Raw genomic sequence first — 13,234 nt, 5'->3', positions numbered from 1 at the left:
TATATAACATGTAGAGAGAGACTATATAACATGTAGAGAGAGACTATATAACATGTAGAGAGAGACTATATAACATGTAGAGACTATATAACATGTAGAGAGATACTATATAACATGTAGAGAGACTATATAACATGTAGAGACTATATAACATGTAGAGACTATATAACATGTAGAGAGAGACTATATAACATGTAGAGAGAGACTATATAACATGTAGAGAGAGAGACTATATAACATGTAGAGACTATCTTGTTATTGTGTTCTACAGGGATGGGGAGAGATGTTATTATGTTCTACAGGGAAGGGGAGAGATGTTATCTTGTTATTGTGTTCTACAGGGATGGGGAGAGATGTTATCTTGTTATTGTGTTCTACAGGGATGGGGAGAGATGTTATCTTGTTATTGTGTTCTACAGGGATGGGGAGAGATGTTATCTTGTTATTGTGTTATCTTGTTATTGTGTTCTACAGGGATGGGGAGAGATGTTATCTTGTTATTGTGTTCTACAGGGATGGGGAGAGATGTTATCTTGTTATTGTGTTATCTTGTTATTGTGTTCTACAGGGAAGGGGAGAGATGTTATCTCGTTATTGTGTTCTACAGGGATGGGGAGAGATGTTATCTTGTTATTGTGTTATCTTGTTATTGTGTTCTACAGGGATGGGGAGAGATGTTATCTCGTTATTGTGTTCTACAGGGAAGGGGAGAGATGTTATCTTGTTATTGTGTTCTACAGGGATGGGGAGAGATGTTATCTCGTTATTGTGTTCTACAGGGAAGGGGAGAGATGTTATCTTGTTATTGTGTTCTACAGGGATGGGGAGAGATGTTATCTCGTTATTGTGTTCTACAGGGATGGGGAGTGATATCTTGTTATTGTGTTATCTTGTTATTGTGTTCTACAGGGATGGGGAGAGATGTTATTGTGTTCTACAGGGAAGGGGAGTGATGTTATCTTGTTATTGTGTTATCTTGTTATTGTGTTCTACAGGGATGGGGAGAGATGTTATTGTGTTCTACAGGGATGGGGAGAGATGTTATCTTGTTATTGTGTTCTACAGGGAAGGGGAGAGATGTTATCTTGTTATTGTGTTCTACAGGGATGGGGAGAGATGTTATCTTGTTATTGTGTTCTACAGGGATGGGGAGAGATGTTGTTGTGTTCTGCAGGGATGGGGAGTGATGTTATCTTGTTGTTGTGTTATTGTGTTCTACAGGGATGGGGAGTGATGTTATCTTGTTATTGTGTTCTACAGGGATGGGGAGAGATGTTATCTTGTTATTGTGTTCTACAGGGAAGGGGAGTGATGTTATCTTGTTATTGTGTTCTACAGGGATGGGGAGAGATGTTATCTTGTTATTGTGTTCTACAGGGATGGGGAGAGATGTTATCTTGTTATTGTGTTCTACAGGGAAGGGGAGTGATGTTATCTTGTTATTGTGTTCTACAGGGATGGGGAGAGATGTTATCTTGTTATTGTGTTCTACAGGGAAGGGGAGAGATGTTATCTTGTTGTTGTGTTATTGTGTTCTACAGGGAAGGGGAGAGATGTTATCTTGTTATTGTGTTCTACAGGGATGGGGAGAGATGTTATCTTGTTATTGTGTTATCTTGTTATTGTGTTCTACAGGGATGGGGAGTGATGTTATTGTGTTCTACAGGGATGGGGAGAGATGTTATCTTGTTATTGTGTTCTACAGGGAAGGGGAGTGATGTTATCTTGTTATTGTGTTATTGTGTTCTACAGGGATGGGGAGTGAGACACATCACGTTTGTGGACAACTCTAAGATCTCTTACTCCAACCCAGTCAGACAACCGCTGTATGAGTTTGAAGACTGTCTGGGAGGAGGCAAGTCCAAGGCCCTCGCTGCCGTCGACAGACTGGGCAAGATCTTCCCTGGAGTGGTGAGTTCCTGACCTATGACCTCTAACCCTAACCCCTGACCTCTAAACCCATCTCTAACCCTCTATCTCAATAAGCAGGATAAATAATGTCCATAGGGGAGCATCAGGGGGGGGGGGGGGGGGCAGCAGGATAAATGTCCATAGGGGAGCAGCAGGAGGGGCAGCAGGATAAATAATGTCCATAGGGGTAGTTAAGACATGAAGTGTTGTTGCTAGGTAACACGCTGAGATCCATGGGGAGTGAGCTGCCAAGGGAACCGATTGGCTAAAAATTAAATGATAACAAATCCTTTACTCAGTGACGTCACTCCCATGTAATTCTATTGTCACTCCCACTAATGCCGGTTTAGAATGGTTGATGTCCCAGGTTTATATGCGCTGTGTGCAATTTCTTCTCGCCAGACCAGAAACGCAGGCAGACGCAGATCCCAACGTCATCAATTATACACACACACACACACACACACACACACACACACACACACACACACACACACACACACAGATGGTTCCATCATGACCAGAACACAAACAAGCTACCAGTCCCCCAGTCTCTCCCAGCCCTCTCTCATCACCACTGACCATGGGCAGAACACACACACACACACACACATCAGATGAGGATGTGACTGGTGATTAGGACACCATTAGAATATTGCAACACCCACTCAGATGGAATCTGCTTTGTGTTAATGGCCCCCTACAGATGGAATCTGCTTGTGTTAATGGCTCCTACAGATGGAATCTGCTTTGTGTTAATGGCTCCTACAGATGGAATCTGCTTTGTGTTAATGGCTCCTACAGATGGAATCTGCTTTGTGTTAAAGGCTCCTACAGATGGAATCTGCTTTGTGTTAAAGGCTCCTACAGATGGAATCTGCTTTGTGTTAATGGATACTACAGATGGAATCTGCTTTGTGTTAATGGATACTACAGATGGAATCTGCTTTGTGTTAATGGATACTACAGATGGAATCTGCTTTGTGTTAATGGCTCCTACAGATGGAATCTGCTTTGTGTTAATGGCTCCTACAGATGGAATCTGCTTTGTGTTAATGGCTCCTACAGATGGAATCTGCTTTGTGTTAATGGCTCCTACAGATGGAATCTGCTTTGTGTTAAAGGCTCCTACAGATGGAATCTGCTTTGTGTTAATGGATACTACAGATGGAATCTGCTTTGTGTTAATGGATACTACAGATGGAATCTGCTTTGTGTTAATGGATACTACAGATGGAATCTGCTTTGTGTTAATGGCTCCTACAGATGGAATCTGCTTTGTGTTAAAGGCTCCTACAGATGGAATCTGCTTTGTGTTAAAGGGTCCTACAGATGGAATCTGCTTTGTGTTAATGGCTCCTACAGATGTAATCTGCTTTGTGTTAATGGCTCCTACAGATGGAATCTGCTTTGTGTTAATGGCTCCTACAGATGGAATCTGCTTTGTGTTAATGGCTCCTACAGATGGAATCTGCTTTGTGTTAATGGCTCCTACAGATGGAATCTGCTTTGTGTTAATGGCTCCTACAGATGGAATCTGCTTTGTGTTAAAGGCTCCTACAGATGGAATCTGCTTTGTGTTAATGGATACTACAGATGGAATCTGCTTTGTGTTAATGGATACTACAGATGGAATCTGCTTTGTGTTAATGGATACTACAGATGGAATCTGCTTTGTGTTAATGGATACTACAGATGGAATCTGCTTTGTGTTAATGGATACTACAGATGGAATCTTCTTTGTGTTAATGGCTCCTACAGATGGAATCTGCTTTGTGTTAATGGCTCCTACAGATAGAATCTGCTTTGTGTTAAAGGCTCCTACAGATGGAATCTGCTTTGTGTTAATGGCTCCTACAGATGGAATCTGCTTTGTGTTAATGGCTCCTACAGATGGAATCTGCTTTGTGTTAACTTCTAAAAGTCTAAGCCCTGGGGGGCTTTTGGTATCCCACTTCTTGTTTTAATTTAATTTGGCCTTTACTGCTATAGCCCCATGGAAACGCAATGAATAACACATCCATAAATGGCAAAAAAAGACAGTCACAAAATAACTAAGGTTTTGAAGTGTCGGTCCTATATATGACTGACCCCGTTTGGTCCACAGGCTGTTGTTCGACCAAATGTTTTTTTTGTCGAGCAATGGCAAATATACTGTATATATATATTTTAAATGATGGCACATGAGACACCTGTCTGATTCACGCCTGTCTCAGTGGACTGACCCATTGTGGAGGTCTGTCTCAGTGGACTAATCCATTGTAGAGGCCTGTCTCAGTGGACTAATCCATTGTAGAGGCCTGTCTCAGTGGACTGACCCATGGTAGAGGCCTGTCTCAGTGGACTAATCCATGGTAGAGGCCTGTCTCAGTGGACTAATCCATTGTAGAGGCCTGTCTCAGTGGACTAATCCATTGTAGAGGCCTGTCTCAGTGGACTAATCCATTGTAGAGGCCTGTCTCAGTGGACTAATCCATTGTAGAGGCCTGTCTCAGTGGACTAATCCATGGTAGAGGCCTGTCTCAGTGGACTAATCCATTGTAGAGGCCTGTCTCAGTGGACTAATCCATTGTAGAGGCCTGTCTCAGTGGACTAATCCATTGTAGAGGCCTGTCTCAGTGGACTAAACCATTGTAGAGGCCTGTCTCAGTGGACTAATCCATTGTAGAGGCCTGTCTCAGTGGACTAATCCATGGTAGAGGCCTGTCTCAGTGGACTAATCCATTGTAGAGGCCTGTCTCAGTGGACTAATCCATTGTAGAGGCCTGTCTCAGTGGACTAATCCATTGTAGAGGCCTGTCTCAGTGGACTAATCCATTGTAGAGGCCTGTCTCAGTGGACTAAACCATTGTAGAGGCCTGTCTCAGTGGACTAAACCATTGTAGAGGCCTGTCTCAGTGGACTAATCCATTGTAGAGGCCTGTCTCAGTGGACTAATCCATTGTAGAGGCCTGTCTCAGTGGACTAATCCATTGTAGAGGCCTGTCTCAGTGGACTGACCCATTGTAGAGGCCTGTCTCAGTGGACTAATCCATTGTAGAGGCCTGTCTCAGTGGACTAATCCATTGTAGAGGCCTGTCTCAGTGGACTAATCCATTGTAGAGGCCTGTCTCAGTGGACTAATCCATTGTAGAGGCCTGTCTCAGTGGACTAATCCATTGTAGAGGCCTGTCTCAGTGGACTAATCCATTGTAGAGGCCTGTCTCAGTGGACTAATCCATTGTAGAGGCCTGTCTCAGTGGACTAATCCATTGTAGAGGCCTGTCTCAGTGGACTAATCCATTGTAGAGGCCTGTCTCAGTGGACTAATCCATTGTAGAGGCCTGTCTCAGTGGACTAATCCATTGTAGAGGCCTGTCTCAGTGGACTAATCCATTGTAGAGGCCTGTCTCAGTGGACTAATCCATTGTAGAGGTCGCGGGGGTGGTACACCAGTATCACCAGTAGTACATTTACCTTTAATTCCCAACATTTCTAATCTTTGTTTGTTTTGTTACGGTCATTTCCGTTAATAGCCTTCAATATATTATTATTACAGTCTTAACGTTGTAGGAGTGGACATGTTGTTTGCAGAACCTAGGCTAATCTTGTCGTTGTAGGAGTGGACATGTTGTTTGCAGAACCTAGGCTAATCTTGTCGTTGTAGGAGTGGACATGTTGTTTGCAGAACCTAGGCTAATCTTGTCGTTGTAGGAGTGGACATGTTGTTTGCAGAACCTAGGCTAATCTTGTCGTTGTAGGAGTGGACATGTTGTTTGCAGAACCTAGGCTAATCTTGTCGTTGTAGGAGTGGACATGTTGTTTGCAGAACCTAGGCTAATCTTGTCGTTGTAGGAGTGGACATGTTGTTTGCAGAACCTAGGCTAATCTTGTCGTTGTAGGAGTGGACATGTTGTTTGCAGAACCTAGGCTAATCTTGTCGTTGTAGGAGTGGACATGTTGTTTGCAGAACCTAGGCTAATCTTGTCGTTGTAGGAGTGGACATGTTGTTTGCAGAACCTAGGCTAATCTTGTCGTTGTAGGAGTGGACATGTTGTTTGCAGAACCTAGGCTAATCTTGTCGTTGTAGGAGTGGACATGTTGTTTGCAGAACCTAGGCTAATCTTCTCGTTGTAGGAGTGGACATGTTGTTTGCAGAACCTAGGCTAATCTTGTCGTTGTAGGAGTGGACATGTTGTTTGCAGAACCTAGGCTAATCTTGCGAGGGAAAAAAAGGTTTTAATACCGTTTACGAGTTGTACATTTATTCATTGTCTTTTCTTTGGAGCGCTCCTGTCAATCTTGAGTAAGGACACTTACGTATTTACGGATAGAATAAGGTCTAGGCTACCTGGCCTGCGCACAAATGTAGTCCTGCAAATGTAGTCCTGTAAATGCAGTCCTCTAAATGCAGTCCTGTAAATGCAGCCCTGTAAATGCAGCCCTGTAAATGCAGCCCTGTAAATGCAGCCCTGTAAATGCAGTCCTTGAGAATGACAAGACTTCCTCAATGAAGCCTATTTGAAAAATCTTTGCAGAACCTTTCTTTCTTTCTTTCTCCCTTTCGATGACCACTCAGCATTTAAAGGGGAAATAGCCTACAGCAGTTTCTGTCTCTCCGGAACTCACTGGTGGGGAAACTCGAGGGCCCAAAATATTTGATACAATGTTGCTTGTTTGCTGGCATGTTCGGGCTGGACCAAGTTAATAGTTGATACAATGGTTCTAGTTCCTTGCAGACAGGCCATGTGCAGCCAATGTGATTTTATAGGATATTTATTTTTATCAGAATATTTTCTACCTGCAGGCTGCAATGTTTTTATTTGTTGGCTTTATGTAGGCTATTTGTACATATTGGCAATAGAAGTTACTTCTACATTTGTATATTTTGTATTATTGGTCGACCAAGATTTTTTTTTTTTTTTTTTTTGTCTACGACAGCCCTAGTTCTATATCTAGGAGACGTAAGAAAGCTCAGGAAATATATATATATTTTTTTTACATTTGGACATATTTAATCCCATATTTTTGTTGGCACATAACTACCTCCGTACTTCCGTTCGTTTGTATGGGTTACCTTCAGAGTCCTGCGACACTTGTGGGGGGGGGTGCAATCTGGCCTGTTCATCACACGTTGATCAGGTTTACGTGTTTACGCCGAGCGTCACCTTTTACCTGTGGTCACCGTACATGAATATGCAGCTCCTGCAGGTGTGAGGAAGTCATGGAAAGTTGAGCTGGTTGTGATCCCATTGGGATCTCTCTCATTTTCGATTCCATGGGTGTGTTTAAAGTGATTTGCTCCAGAGCTTTTGTATAATTTCAGCCAGTAGTTTTGACAGTGGTACTAACGAGACAAAACAGGTCCCTGAAAATTGTGCACCAATGTGTACCACGATGTGTTACGGCAAATATATATATATATATATTTATAACTAACCCGAGAGAGACCAGAACCTGTCGTTTTCAATGGGAACGAATGAATCCTTGTGGGCAGAACAAGCAAGGAGGTGGGAAGAGCCAAGCACGAGCTAGCGAGATCTTATTGGCGCGTTCTAGCATTTATTTGCATATTTCTGTTAGGGAACGCCTACCATGAAATGCAATAACTAATTTCATCCTTCCACTCCTAAACAACACATTTAACAAAAACTTTGGGATAGCCTAATGGTTAGAGTGTAGAGGCGGCAGGGTAGCCTAGTGGTTAGAGTGTTGGACTAATAACCGGAAGGTTTCATGTTCAAACCCCCGAGCTGACATGGTACAAATCTGTCGTTCTGCCCCTGAACAAGGCAGTTAACCCACTGTTCCTAGGCCGTCATTGAAAATAAGAATTTGTTCTTAACTGACTTGCCTAGTTAAATAAAGGTATAAAATTATGTCTGTGTGCGTGGAAGGTCATACCATGAGCATCTCTATGCCAGTCAACCTGTGTGATCTCTTTGTGTTATACCTATTGGTACACGGTACATGCACCTGATGATATTGTCCCTTTTTTATAGAATGCAGAGGGACACGTGATGAGCATCCCTATGCCAGGCCACCCGGTCAACTTCTCTGAGGCGACCATGTCTCAGGCCCGGCAGGACGTTGAACACCTGGAGAAACTGATCTCGGAGCACGACGTCGTCTTCCTGTTGATGGACACAAGGGAGAGTCGATGGCTGCCGACTGTTATAGCTGCCAGCAATAGGAAGGTAAGGGAGAGAGGGTACATGCATCAGGTCTCTACTTCGCCGGTAGAGAGAGGGTACGCGCATCAGGTCTCTACTTCGCCGGTAGAGAGAGGGTACATGCATCGGGTCTCTACTTCACCGGTAGAGAGAGGGTACATGCATCAGGTCTCTACTTCGCTGGTAAGAGAGAGGGTACATGCATCAGGTCTCTACTTCGCTGGTAGAGAGAGGGTACATGCATCAGGTCTCTACTTCGCTGGTAAGAGAGAGGGTACATGCATCAGGTCTCTACTTCGCTGGTAGAGAGAGGGTACATGCATCAGGTCTCTACTTCGCCGGTAGAGAGAGGGTACATGCATCGGGTCTCTACTTCGCCGGTAGAGAGAGGGTACATGCATCGGGTCTCTACTTCGCCGGTAGAGAGAGGGTACATGCATCAGGTCTCTACTTCGCCGGTAGAGAGAGGGTACATGCATCAGGTCTCTACTTCGCCGATAGAGAGAGGGTACATGCATCAGGTCTCTACTTCGCCGGTAGAGAGAGGGTACATGCATCAGGTCTCTACTTCGCCGATAGAGAGAGGGTACATGCATCGGGTCTCTACTTCGCCGGTAGAGAGAGGGTACATGCATCAGGTCTCTACTTCGCCGATAGAGAGAGGGTACATGCATCGGGTCTCTACTTCGCCGGTAGGGAGAGGGTACATGCATTGGGTCTCTACTTTGCTGGTAGGGAGAGGGTACATGCATCGGGTCTCTACTTCACTGGTAGAGAGAGGGTACATGCATCAGGTCTCTACTTCGCCGGTAGGGAGAGAGGGTACATGCATCAGGTCTCTACTTCGCCGGTAGGGGGAGAGGGTACATGCATCGGGTCTCTACTTCGCCGGTAGAGAGAGGGTACATGCATCGGGTCTCTACTTCGCCGGTAGAGAGAGGGTACATGCATCGGGTCTCTACTTCGCCGGTAGAGAGAGGGTACATGCATCGGGTCTCTACTTCGCCGGTAGAGAGAGGGTACATGCATCAGGTCTCTACTTCGCCGGTAGGGAGAGAGGGTACATGCATCGGGTCTCTACTTCGCTGGTAGGGAGAGGGTACATGCATCGGGTCTCTACTTCACTGGTAGAGAGAGGGTACATGCATCGGGTCTCTACTTCGCCGGTAGAGAGAGGGTACATGCATCGGGTCTCTACTTCGCTGGTAGAGAGGGTGGGATCAGGCGACACGTCCCAAATGACATCCTATATAGTGAACTACAAGCCTTAGGGGCCCTGGTCAAAAGTAGTGCATTATATAGGGGAAAATGGTTCCATTTTGAACTCAGCGGGGGTCGTCCAGCCGGGGGTCGTCCAGTGTGTGGCTCTACTGAAACAAGTGTTCAAAAGAAATGCTTTCCAAACTGCACGCTATTCCCCATAGTGCACTGCTTTCTACCAAGTCCCATAGGGAATAGGGTGCAGTTTGGAATGCACCGAGAGCATGTTCAGGTCTAATCAGATGGAATGGACTCTTCATTAGAACTGCCATGGACTTTATGAAATCAACACAATCTGTTCAGGGGCCATCTTAGCCTGTAGAACACTGTGGATGCATCTCAAATGATACCCTATTACCTATGGGCTCTGGTCTAAAGTAGTGCACTATATTAGGGCTCTGGTCTAAAGTAGTGCACTATATTAGGGCTCTGGTCTAAAGTAGTGCACTATATTAGGGCTCTGGTCTAAAGTAGTGCACTATATTAGGGCTCTGGTCTAAAGTAGTGCACTATATAGGCTCTGGTCTAAAGTAGTGCACTATATAGGGCTCTGGTCTAAAGTAGTGCACTATATTAGGGCTCTGGTCTAAAGTAGTGCACTATATAGGGCTCTGGTCTAAAGTAGTGCACTATATAGGGAATAGGGCCCTGGTCTAAAGTAGTGCACTATATAGGGCTCTGGTCTAAAGTAGTGCACTATATAGGGCTCTGGTCTAAAGTAGTGCACTATATAGGGCTCTGGTCTAAAGTAGTGCACTATGTAGGGAATAGGGCTCTGGTCTAAAGTAGTGCACTATATAGGGAATTGGGCCCTGGTCTAAAGTAGTGCACTATATAGGGAATAGGGTATAGGGAATATACTGTAGGTAATAGGGTAGCATTTGGGACACTGTCTGTATCCTTAATGGCTTGGTGTATAATAGTCTATAACAGCATATTGAACTCAACCCAGTGATTTACAATCGTCAACATAATGAAAGTGAGATTGTTTTGCTAGTATATATGTGTTTAGCTTGGGGGAGAGGTCATTTAATGTTATATTTATCTTCCCATCTCTCCCTCCCTCCTTCTCGCTCCCTCTCCCCCCTCTCTCTCTCTTTCTCTCCCTCCCTCCCTCGCTCCCTCTCCAGTTGGTAGTGAATTCTGCCCTGGGCTTTGACACCTTCGTGGTGATGAGACACGGTCTGAAGAAACCTAAACCCTGTGGACCAGGAGACTCCTCCGACCCTTCCTCTTCCTCCTCCGCCTCATCCTCTTCCTCCACGCCGGCCGAGCCCGCCCAGCTCCCAGCAGCCTCTCTTTTCTCCAACATCCCCGGACACCGCCTAGGATGCTACTTCTGTAACGACGTTGTCGCCCCCGGAGACGTAAGACGCCATTTTGTTGTTGTTGTTGTTGTTGCCGCCCACGGAGATGTGAGAGAGCCTTTCACATTCAAATTCAAAAAAATCTATTATTGTGTATCAAATGAAAAATTATCTTTGTTAATAATTAACACAGTAACACGAGACAAAAAAAGGTTCAACCGGACCCTGGACCTCTGTTGTTGTTGTTGTTGTTGTTTGTATCAGTCCACCAGAGACCAGACCCTGGACCTCTTGTTGTTGTTGTTGTTTGTATCAGTCCACCAGAGACCAGACCCTGGACCTCTTGTTGTTGTTGTTGTTTGTATCAGTCCACCAGAGACCAGACCCTGGACCTCTTGTTGTTGTTTGTATCAGTCCACCAGAGACCAGACCCTGGACCTATGGTTGTTGTTGTTGTTGTTGTTTGTATCAGTCCACCAGAGACCAGACCCTGGACCTCTTGTTGTTGTTTGTATCAGTCCACCAGAGACCAGACCCTGGACCTCTTGTTGTTGTTTGTATCAGTCCACCAGAGACCAGACCCTGGACCTGTGGTTGTTGTTGTTGTTGTTGTTTGTATAAGTCCACCAGAGACCAGACCCTGGACCTCTTGTTGTTGTTGTTGTTTGTATCAGTCCACCAGAGACCAGACCCTGGACCTCTTGTTGTTGTTGTTGTTTGTATCAGTCCACCAGACCCTGGACCTCTTGTTGTTGTTGTTGTTTGTATCAGTCCACCAGAGACCAGACCCTGGACCTCTTGTTGTTGTTTGTATCAGTCCACCAGAGACCAGACCCTGGACCTCTTGTTGTTGTTTGTATCAGTCCACCAGAGACCAGACCCTGGACCTGTGGTTGTTGTTGTTGTTGTTGTTTGTATAAGTCCACCAGAGACCAGACCCTGGACCTCTTGTTGTTGTTGTTGTTTGTATCAGTCCACCAGAGACCAGACCCTGGACCTCTTGTTGTTGTTGTTGTTTGTATCAGTCCACCAGACCCTGGACCTCTTGTTGTTGTTGTTGTTTGTATCAGTCCACCAGAGACCAGACCCTGGACCTCTTGTTGTTGTTGTTGTTTGTATCAGTCCACCAGACCCTGGACCTCTTGTTGTTGTTGTTGTTTGTATCAGTCCACCAGAGACCATACCCTGGACCTCTTGTTGTTGTTGTTGTTTGTATCAGTCCACCAGAGACCAGACCCTGGACCTCTTGTTGTTGTTGTTTGTATCAGTCCACCAGAGACCAGACCCTGGACCTCTTGTTGTTGTTGTTGTTTGTATCAGTCCACCAGAGACCAGACCCTGGACCTCTTGTTGTTGTTGATGTTTGTATCAGTCCACCAGAGACCAGACCCTGGACCTCTTGTTGTTGTTTGTATCAGTCCACCAGAGACCAGACCCTGGACCTCTTGTTGTTGTTTGTATCAGTCCACCAGAGACCAGACCCTGGACCTATGGTTGTTGTTGTTGTTGTTGTTTGTATCAGTCCACCAGAGACCAGACCCTGGACCTCTTGTTGTTGTTTGTATCAGTCCACCAGAGACCAGACCCTGGACCTCTTGTTGTTGTTTGTATCAGTCCACCAGAGACCAGACCCTGGACCTGTGGTTGTTGTTGTTGTTGTTGTTTGTATAAGTCCACCAGAGACCAGACCCTGGACCTCTTGTTGTTGTTGTTGTTTGTATCAGTCCACCAGAGACCAGACCCTGGACCTCTTGTTGTTGTTGTTGTTTGTATCAGTCCACCAGACCCTGGACCTCTTGTTGTTGTTGTTGTTTGTATCAGTCCACCAGAGACCAGACCCTGGACCTCTTGTTGTTGTTTGTATCAGTCCACCAGAGACCAGACCCTGGACCTCTTGTTGTTGTTTGTATCAGTCCACCAGAGACCAGACCCTGGACCTGTGGTTGTTGTTGTTGTTGTTGTTTGTATCAGTCCACCAGAGACCAGACCCTGGACCTCTTGTTGTTGTTGTTGTTTGTATCAGTCCACCAGAGACCAGACCCTGGACCTCTTGTTGTTGTTGTTGTTTGTATCAGTCCACCAGACCCTGGACCTCTTGTTGTTGTTGTTGTTTGTATCAGTCCACCAGAGACCAGACCCTGGACCTCTTGTTGTTGTTGTTGTTTGTATCAGTCCACCAGACCCTGGACCTCTTGTTGTTGTTGTTGTTTGTATCAGTCCACCAGAGACCATACCCTGGACCTCTTGTTGTTGTTGTTGTTTGTATCAGTCCACCAGAGACCAGACCCTGGACCTCTTGTTGTTGTTGTTTGTATCAGTCCACCAGAGACCAGACCCTGGACCTCTTGTTGTTGTTGTTGTTTGTATCAGTCCACCAGAGACCAGACCCTGGACCTCTTGTTGTTGTTGATGTTTGTATCAGTCCACCAGAGACCAGACCCTGGACCTCTTGTTGTTGTTTGTATCAGTCCACCAGAGACCGGACCCTGGACCTCTTGTTGTTGTTTGTATCAGTCCACCAGAGACCAGACCCTGGACCTCTTGTTGTTGTTTGTATCAGTCCACCAGAGACCAGACCCTGGACCTCTTGTTGTTGTTGTTTGT

At 45.4% G+C, this 13,234-nt stretch overlaps 1 protein-coding gene across 1 annotated transcript in view; it reads left to right on the top strand.

Moving 5' to 3' along the window:
- Positions 1 to 13,234, top strand: part of atg7 (ATG7 autophagy related 7 homolog (S. cerevisiae)) — a 91,215-nt gene that overhangs the window by 21,451 nt on the left and 56,530 nt on the right. The window contains exons 12-14 of the mRNA XM_036984267.1: positions 1,753 to 1,911; positions 7,893 to 8,087; positions 10,454 to 10,690. Of these exons, the coding sequence (XP_036840162.1) occupies positions 1,753 to 1,911; positions 7,893 to 8,087; positions 10,454 to 10,690 (591 nt within the window). The remainder of the gene's footprint in view (positions 1 to 1,752; positions 1,912 to 7,892; positions 8,088 to 10,453; positions 10,691 to 13,234) is intronic.

The sequence above is a fragment of the Oncorhynchus mykiss genome, chromosome 7 (assembly GCF_013265735.2).
Source record: "Oncorhynchus mykiss isolate Arlee chromosome 7, USDA_OmykA_1.1, whole genome shotgun sequence".
NCBI lineage: Eukaryota > Metazoa > Chordata > Actinopteri > Salmoniformes > Salmonidae > Oncorhynchus > Oncorhynchus mykiss.
This window is presented reverse-complemented; position numbering and strand designations above follow the sequence as displayed.